This window comes from Amia ocellicauda, chromosome 1 (genome assembly GCF_036373705.1).
Source record: "Amia ocellicauda isolate fAmiCal2 chromosome 1, fAmiCal2.hap1, whole genome shotgun sequence".
Classification (NCBI taxonomy): Eukaryota; Metazoa; Chordata; class Actinopteri; order Amiiformes; family Amiidae; genus Amia; species Amia ocellicauda.
This window is the reverse complement of record NC_089850.1, coordinates 19,867,628-19,885,372: the sequence shown is the minus strand read 5'-3', so window position 1 is coordinate 19,885,372 and position 17,745 is coordinate 19,867,628. Positions and strand designations below refer to the sequence as shown.

The 17,745-nt window shown below is 43.0% G+C and overlaps 1 protein-coding gene across 1 annotated transcript; it reads right to left on the bottom strand.

Annotated features, from left to right (window-relative positions):
* Positions 1-4,778: 4,778 nt before the first annotated feature.
* Positions 4,779-16,432, bottom strand: hnrnpua (heterogeneous nuclear ribonucleoprotein Ua). The gene is made up of 14 exons (XM_066697905.1): positions 15,740-16,432; positions 14,550-14,664; positions 12,002-12,075; positions 10,956-11,095; positions 10,095-10,194; positions 9,781-9,893; positions 9,230-9,493; positions 8,222-8,341; positions 7,945-8,073; positions 7,662-7,830; positions 7,049-7,315; positions 6,477-6,721; positions 6,006-6,104; positions 4,779-5,498 (listed from the first exon to the last, which is right to left on the bottom strand). The coding sequence occupies exons 1-14, from the start codon at positions 16,251-16,253 to the stop codon at positions 5,445-5,447; spliced, it is 2,403 nt and encodes an 800-aa protein (XP_066554002.1). The 5' UTR covers positions 16,254-16,432; the 3' UTR covers positions 4,779-5,444.
* Positions 16,433-17,745: the final 1,313 nt, after the last annotated feature.

Sequence of the window (17,745 nt, the reverse complement as noted above, 5' to 3'; positions counted from 1 at the left end):
ATGCATTTTATTTCTGTTCTCAGGTCCACAGACAGTACCTTGAAGAACAGAACTATTGCTGGCAATGTATTTTGCACTCGGATTATTATTCTTTGTATGGTATTAATGTGGTGTTTGCATGAACATAAGCACGAATTGTGTGTTGGAATTTTAGGTTTCGGAAGCTTTGCTTGCATAGATTAAACAGATGTTTTTTTTTAAGTAATCTGTAGTTACATCAAATAGCAGGTTTTTGACTTGCATTACTTCTTAAACGCTTTTTAGAACCTAGAGCCAACCCTGGTGGGGGCTTTTATAAATAATTGCGATGGGAAACCTTGTAGGTGGTATCAGCAGCAGCATCTGTATTTGTTCTTTTGATTATTATGTGTATATTATGTGTAGATGTGTGTGTGTGTGTATATATATATATATATATATATATATATATATATATATATATATATATATACACATACATTATCCACTCCCCTTTCCCCAGAGCCGCTCCTTTTCCACCCTCTTCCCTAAGTGGTGGAATGACCTTCTCACTGAGGTCAGGACAGCAGATTCCCCGACAACCTTCAGGCAATTACTCGAGACTCTGTTCAGACTGTACTTGTAATACAGCAGCCAAATCTGCTGAGCCGTTCAGCACTCCTGTAATTTTGCACTTTATAGAACTATGCTTTCTTATGGTCCTGCTTACTTAAATCTCCTGTTTGCGATTTCTCTTATGCTCCCTCCCTTTAGCAAATACCTTGGACTTCAATGCATCATGTCTGCAATTGTTACCGCAACAAACTACAATGTATGCTTTGTATTTTATATTAATTGTGCTACTGCACTTTTGTAATGCTTTAACAGAATTTTGTATTATTGCACTTTTGGAATGCTTGTGTAAACTGTAAGTCACCCTGGAAAAGGGCATCTGCCAATAAATTCACACTAATTATTATAATAAAAAGAGTGAAAAGGTTTATTTGAACCTCAAACAAAACAGTTTATTGAGTTTATAGGTGGAGTTAGGTGAACAGCTGGTGTCCAAGATATCCTGAATAGATGTAAACTGTGCAGAGATGAACTACTGTGGACTCCACCTTCATGTAATGTTTTACCAACAGGATGCCTGAATGCTTCTTCCACAAGGTCAGAATTTTCTTTAAAATATTCCTTAAAATGACCCCTCCAGAGAAGAGTGAAACATACACAATAGTTTTAAGGACATGTTCTCCTCACTTATCTTCCATGCAGTGTGATTCAAACCTGTTCAAGGACAGACAGGTTGCAGCACCCGTTAATCTGAACCAATCGTGTATCTGCAGTGAACACCAACTGCTTGTGAAAATGCACTCAGCCCTCATCTTCTGGACAGACTCAACTACACAACTTTAAAACACTTCTAAAAAAACCTCAGACATTAGCAACTACACCTCTCTTAACTCCGTGTGGAATCAGCATTTCATTATTTTTTGTGCTTGCTTGGTTAATCAGGACTGAAGTTGTAAACCTGTTTTCTTGCTCTTAATGTGATATGGTTCCTGAAGTATGTATAGGGCTCAAATTGTTAATTTCCCAGACACACTGTCTCAGAAACAACTCACCTACTCATCTACTATCAGATGTTCTAATGTGCAATTATCTTTGTGAGAGCTGGAGTGAGTGTGAAGAATAAATACATCAATATTTGTAATGAAAGGATTTGATCAGCCTAATCAACGAAGAGCTCAGGTGAAAGGGGAACCCAGAAGACACAGTGGACCCCATGAGCAGGGCTGGGTAACCCTGAAGTAAAGAGGTGGCTCTCAGCCCTGGACCCAGGGCACCACAGTCCTGGCAGTTGGCTCTCTGCATGAGGTCTCGGGTAATGAACTCAGACCGTCATTGAACAGGTCCTTCTGGACCCCTGTGCCTGCTGGGTTTAGGTCATAACTGAGCTCTTAATTGGACTAAGAATTATAGTTTTATTTCACCCTTGTGGGCTGTTTTCAGCTCTAAAACGGGATGGTTCAGGTCAGAAGGCTAGGTGACCAACACCAGGGCTGGTGTGAACACCAGCAGATATGCTGTCCTCCAGGGGGCTGAGCTGGCAATGTACAAAGACCAGAGCACCAGAAGAGAAATTAAATGACAGGGCCAAAATCCTCCTGCTATAGCACCGATGGCTGCTCTCCCTGGGCCCACTCACTCCTCAAACTAGATTGGGACAAGTCAGTTTGTTAATAAATACTGCCAATGTTTAGATTTTTCCACTGGCGGTCAAACCCTGTTTCTGGAGAGCCACAAATCTGCAGGTGTACCTAAGGCACTGACATCACCCTTGCATCACTTTTTGAGTGCCTTGTTCAGTTAAGTCAAGTCAAAGTTAATTGAAAGGAAAACCAACCTGCCAACAGCCCCCCAGGACCAGAACTGACCAAAGCAAAGTAGTAACTTTGGCTAAACTCTAAAGTAGTCATGAAGGCTTTTCGCATTAGGAAGATCTGTTTATTTTGTCGTGTGTACTTTACTTATGTTGTAAAAGTTATTGAAAATAAAAATAAAAAGTATTTGGTCAGCTTTTTCTTATCTTTGTTTTAATTTGTCATAGCAAAATACAAAACATAGCAAGATATATAAAAAGAAAAAGAAAAAAAAAAGTCTATTTTACAAAATTGGAACAGTTCCCCAGTATCGTTTGCTGAAATAACACCTGACCAAATACTTAAAACTGTGTACATCCACATCACAGTAGAACAAGCAAGCTGGACCGAAACTAGCTGCAAAATGTACAGCACATGCCACAGATATTTTACAAAACTTCCCCCACATGTACTCCTTGATCCATGTCGGCTGAGAATCTATATAGATAGCATTTGGAATAAAAATCTGCTTTAAAAACACTTTACATCTTAAGTTATTAAAAAGAAACGTTCTCTCTATCAGACCGGTTTGTGAATATGGGCCACTCTACTTTTGTATTTTTTCTCCCCAGTTTAGAGCAACACTGGAGACCGCAGAACGGAAGGTAAAGCGGTGCCGAACGGATCACTGAGCACTTGTGAAAACCGGAGAGAAAAAAGACTAACCTTTACTACCCATTCCAGCTGGTATATCACTCTGCATTAAATTAAATTAATAAATTCAGTGCCTTTGGGAAGTTTCCAAAAATATTTCAAGGAATAAGTGTACATCACTCCACAAAACCAGGCGTAAACAGTACAATTAGGAAAACAAAAATGGGGGAAAAAAATAATAAAACAAAATAAAAACATTTACCTGGATAATTTAAGTTTCCTCTGAATAAGCACAAAAGTTAACATTTCATTTTTTTTTCCTTTTAAGTTCTATTGCAGTAGTTCACAAGGTTTAGAAAATGTTATTTCTACAAAAAACACAATTAAAACTAGTTTATATAAATCATATACTTCACTATACGGTGATTACCCTGCATAATACAATTGGAAGGTTGTATAAAGTTTACGGTGTATGAAAAGACAAACTGGCATCTTTTTCTCACTGCCACTTGCAGACCGTTGCAGGTTACACAGAGCCTTAGAAAAACATTAAGACCGACAGCTAAAATATAAAAAAATCTTTAGAAAACTGCGGAGCACACGAACATGATGTGAGGATGCTCTGAATATACCATGTGTGTAATTCACACGCATTGCTCTGCCTAGCCCATTATTAAAGATAATTAAATTGACAGTTCTTTTCCGTATAACCTAATGTTTATTACTGAAGTTTTCCATGTGAAAAATGCTTGCATTACTCATGTTTGAGCCTTGCTTGATTTAATATATAAATATACATATAAACATGGTTTGTAAAAGCATGCCTCTTGAATGTTGGCATTTTCCTCCTTAAACAGTGTTCATTGCAGTTCCTATCTTTTTAATGTCACAATTGACCAGGATTCAGGTCTCAGGCTAGGAAAACTCATTTTGTTTTACATGGCATTCTTAAAAATGTATAACTTGCAAGGTTTTTCCTTGGTCTTTTAAGTCAACACCAAGCTAGTGTTATTTAAAGTGTTGAATTACATTAAGCAGTTAAAAGCTTCTAAAGTGGTGACCCTGGATACAGAAAGTATCATCCCTGGGCTCCACACAACCCCAAAGGACTCGAGCCCTAGGGTGGAGGATTGCGAGGTTCAGAGGCTTTGATTGCCGTGTAAACAACCTGAAAGAAAGATGCACCTTGGACACCAAAGGGTTAAGTGTCACAAAAGCACTGATGCAACCGATTCCAAAAGCTAAACTGCTCTTTGCTTCAAAACCACCCATGTAAAGGAAAGTCAAGCCCCCTCCCTTCTCAGATTAAATCCATTGTGTATTTGCACTGTTGAGTTGAACACCATAGCCTCACCCTGTGATAGAAAAGTGTGCTTTCAAATTTAAAAATATTTACAGATAAAATAAGACACCACTGAGGGCTGCCAATGACTAATGCTACATTAGCTTGTCATTTGTCTAAAGTTAATGAATGGAGGTTTTGTTGTTAGTACTGCATCCTTTATATCCAAACACTGAAGTCTTCCACTGGTTTGTAATTGATCATTTCTTTGCTTCCCTACATTACTTCCCAATAACGTGTTACTTTGGGAAGACTAGACAAAAATAAATGGGATAACCACAAAATATTTAAGGAGTTGCATATGATTTTCTGCCCTAATAAATGTTTAATAAAATTCAAGTTAGGTCACAATTACAGGGCAGTTTCTCTTCTTTTTGCAACAAAAATACTTTCAAACTCATTCAAAGGTTGTTTTACACCTTTGAAGTCAAATTGTGAAAAACACACATCAACAATACAAGTAAAAAAGCAAAGAACCCGTTTATTGTAAACCTAAGTTTAGCTTTTACAGGTCGAAGGATCATCTTCACCAACAAATGAAGCCTCTTTCTTTAAAAACACACAGAACGTTAACCGTCACAGCTTCACCTATCAGTTTAGAAACGTATTTGCTGCTGTGGGACTACTGATACAATAACTCACATATGTCTACATGCTTCTAAAAGGAGTGTTTTTCTTCCTCCCGATTTTAAATGTGAAAGTTTAACACTAATAAGGACAACTGGTACTACTCAAGAAAACTAAAAACGGAAAAGAAAAGGTCAATTTACTTAGTAAAAATCACATTTTACAGATAAAATGCAGAACCCTGAAGTTACAGAAACATCCCATTCTACACAATGCTGAGGTTCCTGACATTATACATTAAAGCATGGGAATTTAAAAACAAAACTAAAAAACTAAAAAAAAAAAAATGTACAAAAATAAAAAGTAAAATTAACCCATAAAGCTTCTAAGAGAACCCGCAGGCACTTTTCCTCAGATGTGGAATGTTTTTTGTTGTTGGTGTTGGTGTTTGTTTAAATTTAAATTTTTAAAAGTGACAAAAAAAAAAAAAAAAAAAAGTCGATCCATGAAGGTTTTGTGGAGCAAGATGTCTGTGCATCACCAGTTCATCTACACAGCATTCAGTAATATCCTCCAGGGTGATACTGCTGACTCCACGGCTTCTGGTTCCAGAACTGCAGAGAGAGACACCGCTATTAAACACACAAACGTACAGCTCACTACATTCTAAACATTCACTACAGAGCATCCCCTACCACACACTTACACACACTAGTAGACCATGCAAACCTATCCCTCTGACTGGGTACCCATGTACTGCACCCAGTTCTCCATAATACCATCCAATACCCATACAGACTGCTCAATCACTTCGTCACACACTGTTCATCTTCCCTTGGACTGGTCTTGTGCTTTGCAGGAATAACTAATCCAAGGCTGCCCCTGTGCATCCCTACATAGGAGGGACACAGTATGCTGGTGTAATTTGTTTTGTATGGAACAGGCTTGTAAGTTAAGGAATAATACTAAATCTCAATTCCTCCAAACCCACATCCCACAGAGAAAGAGGCCAGTGCCAGGGAGGAAGCAGAAGTGCCCTGCGCCCCACAACAAAACAACCAGGTGAGCGCCATCCAGAGGCGTGCCCTGGACAAAGACCGGGACAGGAAAGAAGTGCCTACCCCTTGCTGCCAGCTCTGGTTGAAAGCCTGGGCCTTGTTCATCCCGAAATTCCCATTCTTGAAACCACGGTTGTTGTTTCCTCCCCTGCCTCTGAATTTCTGCGAGTCAGAAGGAAGCACAGCAAGGTTTCAGTGTGCACATCAGGGAGGGAAGACCATTTGTCATTTGGTCTATAAACCAGTTTTAGTACACTGGGCAGCAAATCAGTATCACAAATGCCTTGATCTGCAAGCACCGGGCATGTTGCCCTCGGTACGAGGCGCTTGCCATCTCTGATCCACAGCAGTACATCAGATATTTTCATCTGGATCTACAAATACCGATTACTCTTTAGGTTCTATATTAATCAGCCAGAATTTAATGGTTTTCAAAGTGAATGTGAAAAAAAATATGTGATAAGTGTTGAAAACCAAGCCACTGCTCTTCCCAGTTTACACCCGTGTTCAGGGGTCCTAGAAGGCCTGCCATACCTGGTTGAAGTTGCCACGGCTGGCTCCTCCGCCACCGCCTCCTCCTCCACGGTTCAGGCTGCCGCGGTTCATGCCACCGCCCCTGGCCATGTTGCCCCGGCTGGGCCCGCCTCGGGGAGCGCCGCCTCGGTTGGGCATGCCTCCTCCCCGGTTGAAGTTTCCACGGTTTGAGAAGCCGCCTCTGAAGGCCGGAGGGGGCAGGAATCCTCGGGGAGGTCGGTTGAAGCCACCCCGGGGTCCAGGTACTGCAACCACACGGAGAGGGGGATTAATCACATTAGACTGTACATGTTTTGTGCAATGTAAATCACACAAGCTTTGCATGTTAAAACAACAGCCATCCCAACACTGCAATCCTGACACTGAAAATCAACCTGTATGTCCAACTCAATAGAACATAGAAATCAAGTACATTAGGTTTGAAATAAACCCAGAAGACCACCCTCCAGCCCACCTTTACAGAACCAAGTTTGACCCCTAGAGTTCCCCCCAAAGCTCTTCCTCCTCTCTGTGCAGGACCAAACCCTCCTGGACCCGAGGCCTCTGTGCACACTCGGACATCATGCACTCACCTCCCCGGAAGCTGCCTCTGTTCTGGAAGCCTCCACGGCCACCGCGCTGGCCCTGGCCGCCGCCCCTGTTGAACTGGTTCTTGCCCCCTCTGCCTCGGTTGCCCTTCTTGGGGGTGGCTCCGCCCTGGTTGGGCTTCTTCTCAGGGGGCAGCACGGTCTTGCTCTCCTCCTTGTACTGCTCCAGCAGCTTAGCGGCCTCCTCTTTCTGCAGCTCGACATAGCTGACGTCATCGAAGCACTCGCCTTGCTCCGGCAACGTGAAGATCCCTGGAGAAGGAGAGGGGAGATATTTAAATGACGGGAATGGGCCGAACTTAAGGTAATAAATTGCTCTGCTTTTAAACCTATTCCAATTGCCTTAATGGAAACTGCTTCTATACTTTCGGGAATTATGCCTCCGGTTTGGCAGTGCACGGGGTGCTGATGTGAGCATTACCATGTCTTGGTCAGCACTAGACACACCCCTGAACAGTCTTGGCACTCATTTCACACCAGACCTCAGATTAAATGACCTCAACCACAGACCTGTCACACAAACGAGACTCAAAGGTCACTGAATTCTACAATGACAGACTGTAGAGACGGAAGCGGGAGAAGAAAAAGCCGCCCGTACCTTTCATCTTGAGGACGGCGTGCTCTGGGACGTCTTTGCCGTCCGTCTCGGCCTTCTTTTGAGTGCGCAGCTTGTAGTCCTCGTCTGTGGGACACACCACCACGGCTTTGCGTTGGAAGCCCGCAAAGAGGCACATTTTCCTCCTCTGGGCTGGGGCTGACACGTTCGTCTGGGGAGGAAGAGTAGAGGCGTGGTTAACGTTATACAATCAAAGAGAAGAACCTCTTTACAGTGCTTGGTCTGTAGAGATTGCCTCCGCCTGCAGATTGGGCCACATGCTTACCTGATCCAGGATGTAGTTGCGCTTCTTGCGGGCGGCGATCTCGATGAACTTTCCCAGGAACAGAGGGGCTCGCTGAGAAATGGCGGTCAGTTTCCCGGTGTCCTTCAGCTGGCGCTTAAAGCTCGCGATCTGAGGAATGAAATAGGTTGCCGTTAGAAGGGGGTTGGAGAAGATCGAGCAGCTGCTGCATTATGACAAAACTTAAATGACTTATGGACCATGGCCGTTTGTATGCAACAAAGTCAGGAGGTCATTGATAAATTCAATCCAGTCGTACCATCATTTTCTCCAGGATGGTGTTTGTTCCAAGAATGTTGTATTTCCCTGGATTCTCTTCGATGTGCTTCATCACCCAGGTAGTCTTTCCAGCGCCCGGCAGGCCAACCATTACAATAACCTGGAAAATAAAAACATTTCTAGACACATGTAGACACCGAGACATCCACCCTCATTCTCAAATAAAAACCTTTCAACTTGCTAGACATAAGTAGCAAACATTAATTTCTTTCAGTGCTAGGCCAGAATGCTTCAAGTCCATCAATCACACAGACTGCAGGATTTGATGTGGATGCAGCAACCTGAAGGCCTTGAACCTACAGGTGGTTAAGCAGCCATAGTAGTCACCGTGCTCAATTCGCCCCAAGACAGCTTGCGCACACACATCCCGCCTCCTTTTTCCTCTCCTTATAAACAACGCATAAGCAAGGCCTCAGTATAGAAAAGCAGCTCCAAGTTGATACTGTGACTAACATCCAGTTACCAGAAGCCAGAGGACACGCCTCTCAGAAGCATGTTCCGACAAATTAGATTTATAATCTAAAGCCATAAATACTCCAATTGAATAAGGAAAAATACAATAAACAGTTGAAGCAAGACTAATATACAATATTGTACAGTAGAGCGTTTCACCGTTTTTTCATTAACAGGCAGCACAATGCCATGACAGTACAGATCACATTGCTGGGAAAACCAGGTCAGTCTTCACTCATTAATGAGATTTAAAGTGTTGACCTTAATTAACCCCCAACCCTTACATTTTCAACACAAAATCCTCCCATTCACTTAATACCAGGACAAAATGTCAACATTAACCTTGCATGTTAAAACTGTCAATTGTATTCCATGAAAACACATGAGGATTATGTGTGTTCCTAATTGTGACCTGAATGCAAAACATACTGGAGTTGGCCACTTACATATTGTATTACACTTTAGTGACATCCAGCCTTTTAAGAGACTAAAAGGGCTGCAAAGGTGAAGCCACCAGCGGCGCGTGCGGCCCTACCTCACAATCCTTCTTCGTCTCTGGTCCCTTTGGCCCTCGCACCCGGTCATCCACGGCGACCTGCTGCAGGAAGGTGAAGCCCTCGGGCACAGGGAAGTAGGGCGTCTCCCTCTGGCCGAAGTTGAACTCCACGGCGCAGTTGTGGCACAGCACGTGAGGGAAGAGAGGCCGGTCTGCAAGGGCCTCTTTGCTGACTTTGAAGGCCACTCCCAGGTCCTGGCCGTTCTTGGAGTAGGAGAGCTCCACCTCCTCACCTTCATAATTCTGCACAAAAGCCAGACGGGGGGGTAGGGAACAACATTACTCCCTATAGAGGGATCACTTCAGAGCTACACTATCCAGTGTAAATCAGGGAGCAGGAAAGAACTTAACCCTAGCTCTGGGAATAGCCAATTTAAATACTGATAGAATGGTGCACTGAGACCAGGCCATCAAGTCCACTAAGACACAGTCTAGAGATGACCACTACCCGCTCACTGTGTTCGTCACATTTCTCTGGAATCAGCCAACACTTTTACATTACAGGCGATCTGCCTCTGTTCCACACTTACGATAAAGCATCCGACGACATCATTCTCATCGTATGACTCGCCATAGTCTTCAGTCACGCAGTTAGTGGTTTTCTTCCCTTTGACTGAATATGCATAGGAGAACTCCTCCTCGCCTGCAAGAAACAAACAGAGGGGTATAAATAAACATCTCATTGTGAATGTTGTAATGACCAAAGTAGGCAGGAAAGCTGCACAAGCCACTGCAGTTTTGGAAAGCTTAATCAAAATCGCACATTGAAAGACTGCAACAACTGGACAGCCGTGCACAGCAGCCAGAAGCCACACACACATCTGAGGGGACTAGGAGAACTCACCGAGTAGCAGATTGCCGTTGGCCAAGGACCAGCCCACTTGCACCTCATGGATTTCAACACCTTTGCTTGAAACATGTTTCACTGGGATCTTCTCAATAATCTGAAGCAAAGAAGTTGAGTGACGATGGTTAAGCACAGGTGTGAACCCCGGCTGCACGTGCTGCCAGGGTAATGCACTTACCCAACATGAAACATACATAACCGAAATTAAATGCAAGACTGACTTCCTATTTTACTTCAGGACATCCCATAGGATTTACAGCAGGGCACATTTGACCTTTCAAATGTTTGGCCAACCAGTGGCTGATCTTGTGAAGCTACAATTTTTGCTGCACACTTCCTGACTCGCTGAGAGCCATAAGCCAGAGCCAGCAGCATTGCACAGGGGTCAAGAGGTCACCAAATGACCAATCACTATACATGCCCAAGAGGCAGGGCTTAATCTACAAAAGCCAGATGGGTGTATCGTAATGAGCTGAGGGGGAGATAGTTGTGTGAAGAAAGCCACACTTGCTTGCAGATATGGCTACAGAACACCTGTGCTGCATTTCTATAGACTTTTACCTGCTTCACACACACAAATTAAAACTTGCTCACCCAGATAAAGTAAGCATATGAAAACCACAATGAGTTGTTAACAATGAGTAGAGCCCTGCGTCCATGCCCAGTCATGCACATAATCAAGCTAAACAATTTATGTACATTTCCAAGTAGGAAAATTCATTACATTACAACCCCCCCCCCCCCCCCAGCACCAGAGACTAGTTCATATTCCCTCTGCCCTAACGGCCAAATCACGTATTAGATAAGTATTTTAGTTTTCAATTACTAAGGCGAACCATTAAAGACCGTGTCATTCACCTTCATTTCGAAGCAGGCCTTGCCCTTGGCCACCCCATAGGAGGCCCTTCCGCCAGCCCACAGGTACGCAAAGCTCTCCATTGTCAGAGATGAGGCGCTGTACCGATCCCTGGAGATCTTGAAATGCAGATCGCTGTTGTCTGTGGTTTATAAAAATGTATTAGAATCTATTTCCTTGCATACAAACACTGTTCATATCATTTTCCCATCCACTACAGAATAGCCCTTTAGTCACTGTTTTTGTTTGAAGATTGGATTTTGCAACAGTAAACTAAATGCATTACAATTAAATAGTTGAGTGTGCAAGTGTAGCATCAGACCAATGTGTTCCACTGCACGGAAGCATTTGGGTATTGATGTAGATAAAGGTATCAAACTCCAGATTGCACAAGACCTGTTAGCACAGAAGGCAGGGCAATTCATAAGGAAAATATGGATTTACAGTGCAGGGAACCATCTGAAATTCAACTTGCAGATTCCTGCTATGTGCTAACCCCAAATAAGTGATGAGCATCTCTGAAGCTACAAGCCCTGGCAAGACTATGCTAGTGAGAAGAGGTGAATAACTTGTGCAATAAAGAGAGGGCTTTCACTGGATCTGCACTCTGTCTGCACAACTGAAGGGTTTTACTCAGTGTGTTCCAATGGATCAATACACCCAAATGTCAAGAGGACTTTTAAACCATTTCTTGAACCTGCACGGACTTTAGAAAGGGTACCATTCAAACCTATTTTCCAAGGGTCTGTAGAAAACAGATTTATGCTCTACTTAAAAGCAACCCCCTGCACACGGTATAACCTGCTACTGAGAGTTCTACCTGTGGATATTCTTAGAAAGCAGATAGACATGCCCAGTATAAACCGTGGAAGGCATGAGTATATGGAGACCAGGGAGTTCCAGCACTTCAAGATTTGGGTTCTACAATATCTACAGTTACACTTCGGGCATTGCTAAGGGCTTGCAATAAGGAGCCGTCAGCCTCCCGCGACACTGTGAGGATTGGCGTCTTTGGCGTGAGCAGGACAGTTATCTGAATCACACTCACAAGTATCCAGACAAACTGTGGTGTCATCAAACTCCTCATCTTCCTCCTCCAGAGGTGGCTGGGGTGACTTAGCCCTGAAAGAAAAGATTTGTCAACATCATTTTACTCATTTTCAATACTATGTGACCGACCGGTGCCCCAGTGCGGAAAATTACATTCGGGAGATCAACCAAAAAACTCACTTCAGGTGTGCAACAGAATGTATGCATTTGGAACGCGCACACATACATTTTTTTTGTAATTTAAATCAAAAGGGTGTTAAACCATGCACATTCACAACAGTTTATCTTCATCCCTAAGCATTTGATGAAAGATATATTCACACCACTAGTTTAACAGAGACACCATCTGTGTGTAAATATTAGAATATTGTAACAGTAATAGTATTGTAATAGTGTAAATGTGGAATGTGTTTAAATATTTGCTACAAGATTGTTAAACTGCCTTTCACAAGTCTAAAACTGATTAACTCTGGGTGTTCTGTGTTTGGCTCAACCATTTTAGCCATAACCAACCAGGGTTGGAATCAACTCCATTCCAAATTACCTGCAAACCTGAAGTGAATAAGAGTAAGAGCTGCCATTTGTGGTAGCATTGGCGACAGTGCCTGGATGTAAAGGAGTACAGCCCGGGCCACACTGCGTCGCTTCACCTCATGTCAATTTTTAATATAATGGATGTCTAGGTCCAAGACACCAGCGTGCCACATCGCGTCTTCGGAACAGGTCTTAAATGCTTCAGGAAGTGCAAATGCTGCGCGCTTGCATTCCCTATGCAAGGGATTCCCTGACTTAATTATAGAAACACCAGCCACTCATAATCAACACTATTATAAATCTTTCACAATCAATTTGCCAAGTACAAAGCCATCTTGCATATATATATATATATATATATATATATATATATATATATATATATATATATATATATATATATATATACACATACACACACACACATTTGAATTGGGGAAGAAAAAGTGGCTGGTAAAATTGCTCATCCACCAGCCATTGTGGATGTGTTAAAAGTCAATTTCCCAACCCTGTACCTCCACCTCCTCCTCATCTTGAGGATTCAGTTGGGTTTTGCCAAAATAATGACACGTATGTTTACTTTTAACTGTAAAATGTAGTTCTGCAATTGTATTGTTTTGTGCAAAAAAAAAAAAAATCTCTGCCTTTTGACGCTTGGGCGATACGTTGGTGTGGCACTGTCCACAGCATGTCAAGTCTGAAGCAGCGCGATACAATGGTGTGTCCCAGGCTTACCAGTTTACACATTGTTAAGAATCAATATCCATTATGATAAAAACAGGACCTTATTATTTTTTAGATGCCAGAAATAAAAGGCAGGATTTGGCCACCCTGCTAGATTGTGCAAACATTTCTGATATGCAAATTAGTCTGGGGTAGAGTTTTTCTATATAGAAACTGCATTAATTCAAGTCTTTTACATGACAAGACCACTAAATAGTGTGATTATGGATCAATAAAACGGCAGCTCCTTCTAAGGACCCCTGCCAATTTAAAAGAGGAGGCTTGAAATGGAGAAATTAAGACAACACTGAGCACAAACATCACAGTGTAAGAGCTGCCTATCAGGAGGAGGCAGTCTGGCAAGAACTGGACAATGTCACGATATTGGGGTCTGCTCGTTTTTAACATGACAGGGTTGTGGACGCCCCCGGTTTACAAACTCAAGGATGAGAAGCCACTGTACATTGTGAAAGCTAGAATGGAAGAAATCACAGGTTAGTTAGGCACAATATGGAATTTAATGGAATTGGCTATATAAAAAAAATATATAAAAAGGTTTCATTAAGACTGAAAAAGATATGTAGCTTGTTATACTACACTTACACCAACGATTGCAAATGTTCAGTCAAAAAGTCTAGAACACTGTACAGATACAAGATTAAGCAGATGCATTAAAAGCTACATAGGGAAACAGTATTTCGATTTATACTGAAACATTTTCAACGCATTAAAATTCGACTGGGAAAAGCTTCTCCAATATCTCAAATACACTTGTTATAACCAATTTTTATTCTAGACGTTGAAAGCGTACATCTAAAAAAAAACAACCTATAGATTTATACAAGACTAAAAACGTAATCTGTTAAATGCAGTGACACGTACAATTCACGAAACAAGACCCGGGAGAAATCACGTCAGACTGAACGCAGCTATACACTAAGCGTTGAAAAACGTGCAGGGGAATCAGATGTTTAATACAGGGATCAAAAAAATAAAATGTCTCCCATCCAACACACACTACATACATAATTTGCAGATGCATACGGGGGTTTGTTCGGTCTCCCATTCAGTCCCATAGGGCAGACGCTCTACTTACATTAAAAAAGAGCGGATCCGCCTCCCTTCCCCTCCCCCAGTACAGCAGCTGCGCTCTCCTCCTTTTGTTAGCTATCCATACAGAGAGACCGGGCATCGGTGGGAAATCACGGTGCCCCATGTAGTAATATAATAATAATACACATTGCTTTCGGGGGCTCTTCGGACTTGGCGAAGGCCACCCAGATCCTTACCGGCTGTACTTGCTTTCTTCAATAAATTCAAAGTAGCCCCTTCCGTGCTCCTCACGACGTCGCTTTACACCCTTCTTATTCTTCTGATCACCCCTCTTGTCTTTCTCTGCGTCTCCTTTGGAAATAAAACAACAGCAATAAGAGGGGTAACCGCAGGCGCCCGGGCCGAAGCGTTACATGGCGGCCCACACGACTGGGTTTTTGTGAAGACAGAGGGTTTTGGTCGCTTCAGGTGGGCTTACTGTCAACAAGGACCAAAAGGGTTTGGTTGGCAGACCTGTATGAACACAATCCTGAATGATTAGTTGGACTATTTCATCCCATGCCGGTCAAGGAAAGAGTTAATCATATCCACCCCCCTCCCCGAGCTGATCCATCACAACGCAAATTAATATGTACTGGTCACTGATTCCCTGTGTGGACATGTGTAGCGATTTGCACATACATCGGCTGTATTGGGTGCAGTAGCATTTCATATTTCGGTGTAATCTAAACATATATAGGAATAAATTCGGACATTTCCTCTTAATTCAATATAACACGGCCACTAACCCCTCAATCACCGATTTCCACCCGAAAATCACGATCGGCCGTATCCAACGGGAAGTGACGCTCGACGATAATCCGTAATAAAACTACACTGTGCACATCGGACAAAAATAAATAAACCCGAAACCTGCACCAATTCCACCCGATGGCACAAAAACCGAAAGTAATTCAGCTCAATCCCTCCAGGAAGATCAGGGGAAGTAGGCCCGAAGCGGGCTGAACAATTGACAAAGCCACATCAATAGCGCACAACAAAGGCGGGCTGATATTAAAACCTGGACCGGGAAACGCTACACGATCACTCGCTACCGAGATCTCGACTCCCTCGGACAAAGGAGGCGAAATGCCGCCTGATCGCGTTGTGTACAGCGAGCAGCCATTTCATCGTTTTCACCCAGCGACCACCATGTGCATCTTTGTCTAAAAACCACGAACGGCACAACGAAGCCGGAGCGGAAAAGCGCCGGAGCCCGCAGATGCACAGCCACGCCGCCGCACGCACGCAAACACGACTTTCCGACTCATCCGGCTGCAGCGCGTATTTTACACAATCGCGCCGGAGAGCAGAGCGCCTTGCCCGGCCCGGCGAGCGCACCGACACGTGATGTCAGCGCCGGATCGGAACAAGATGGGAGACTCACCTTCAGCGGGCTGGGATCCCTGCGCCTCGTCCTCGTCGACGAATTTATCCATCTCTATGCCCGCGTCCTCCTCGTCGTCGGACTTATCCATCTCCACGCCGGCATCTTCCTCCTCTTCCTCGCCCATCTCATCATCCTGCCCGGCCGCTTCTGCAGCAGCGCCGCCCGCAGTAGTAGCGGCAACAGCAGGAGCAGCGGCGGCACCAGCGTCGCCTTCTGCCGCCGCGTCCCCGTCTTCCTCCTCCTCCTCGGCCTCCATGCTCTCCCCGGCCAGTTCGTCTTCCAGGTCCTCGGCCATCTCATCCGACGCGCCCGCCTCTTCCGAGCCGCCCTCGGCCCCGTTCTCCTCCCCGCCGGGCCCGCTGAATGCCCCGCCGGCTTTGGCCTCCTCGTCGAGCGCGGCCTGCAGCCGGTCCATCAGCTCGGCCTTCAGCCCCTTGTCGGAGAGCTGCCGCCTTTTCAGCTCGTCCTTCAGCTCGTTTACCTTGAGCTTTTTTACGTTGATGGAACTCATTTTCTCTCTTTTTCGATCCGTTATCTGTCCACTGGAAGCCGAGATGTTTTATTGTTGGAAAAAGAAAGCCCACCAGCCGATGTAATTCAGAGAAAGCAGAGCCGCCTAGAATTTCTACTGCGCCAAACAACGCGTCTCCCCGTCTGTGCGTCTCCCCCACTGGCAACAGCGCGGCCGCCGGCGCCGGCGCACGTCATATACCCCTACCGTAATCCGGCGAGTGGAGGAGCCGGCCGGGCGGAGCGGCGGCCGTATTGACCCGAGTACTGCCTGTACAGCGCACACAATATTGCACTGTTCTGTATTTTACATCAAACCAGAACCCCTGGGTTAATCGTGTCTTCCATTTGTAATCAAGATTCTGCAATGGGTAAAGAAAATGAATATATATGTGTGGAATCCTGAATACAATATATGTGACCAAATGCAGCACACATACAACAATTCAAATGCTTGCAATTTATAAGCTGTGCAAAAAACCCAAACCAAACAAACAAACAATAAAAGCTGTGAAGAAAATGGAAACACGTTTTATGAAGTAATGGAATGGAGAGGATCAAATTACTAAAATCCAGCTAATGTTTCATGTTTGTGTAACATTTACAAAAAGTTTGCAAAAGCCCACAGCAATGTGATATGGAATTACTTAAAATGCCATAAAGTGTGTGCAATACAAAATAATGAACAAAAGAAAATAAGGATGCCTTGTACATTTTTTTTACATTTTAACATATGCTACACTATACTACACTTGACTATCTATTACCATGTTTGTGCCATTATTATTATTATTATTATTATTATTATTATTATTATTATTATTATTATTATTATGTATTTCTTAGCAGACACACTTATCCAGGGTGACTTACAAAATATAAGAGCAATACAAAGTGCAATAATACAGTGCAGTTCAGGGCTAATACATTTTACAAATTTAGAATTTACACAAGTGTATACAAGTGCCATGCTACACCACACTTCACTTTACCATATTTTAACCACAATACACAACACTACAACTGACTTACAATGGGGACAAAACTATCAGACTCATATTTGGCCCTTGGGCCTGTATGACCCTTGCTTTTCCTTTATGACATTTTAAGCTTTCTTTTACCACACTTTTTTGCATATTAAAAAGGGGGTTATGATGTAAGAACAGTTGAATTACTCTTGGGGCTATTTGCATTGATAATAATAATAATAATAATAATAATAATAATAATAATAATAATAATAATAATAATACTTACAGTTAATGGATCCTACATACTATCACAGACATATACATACCTGTTATTATACTACAGCTACAAAACTGACTTTAACACACTATTTTAGTGATGCATACTATTCCTAACCAATATTATACTAGTACTACTTCGATTACAAACTGATATTAACCTGCAAACTAATACATACTTATTAATAATTTTGAGAGGACAGTAATCAGTCACCTAATAAGTACACAATTATGATAAATAATAAC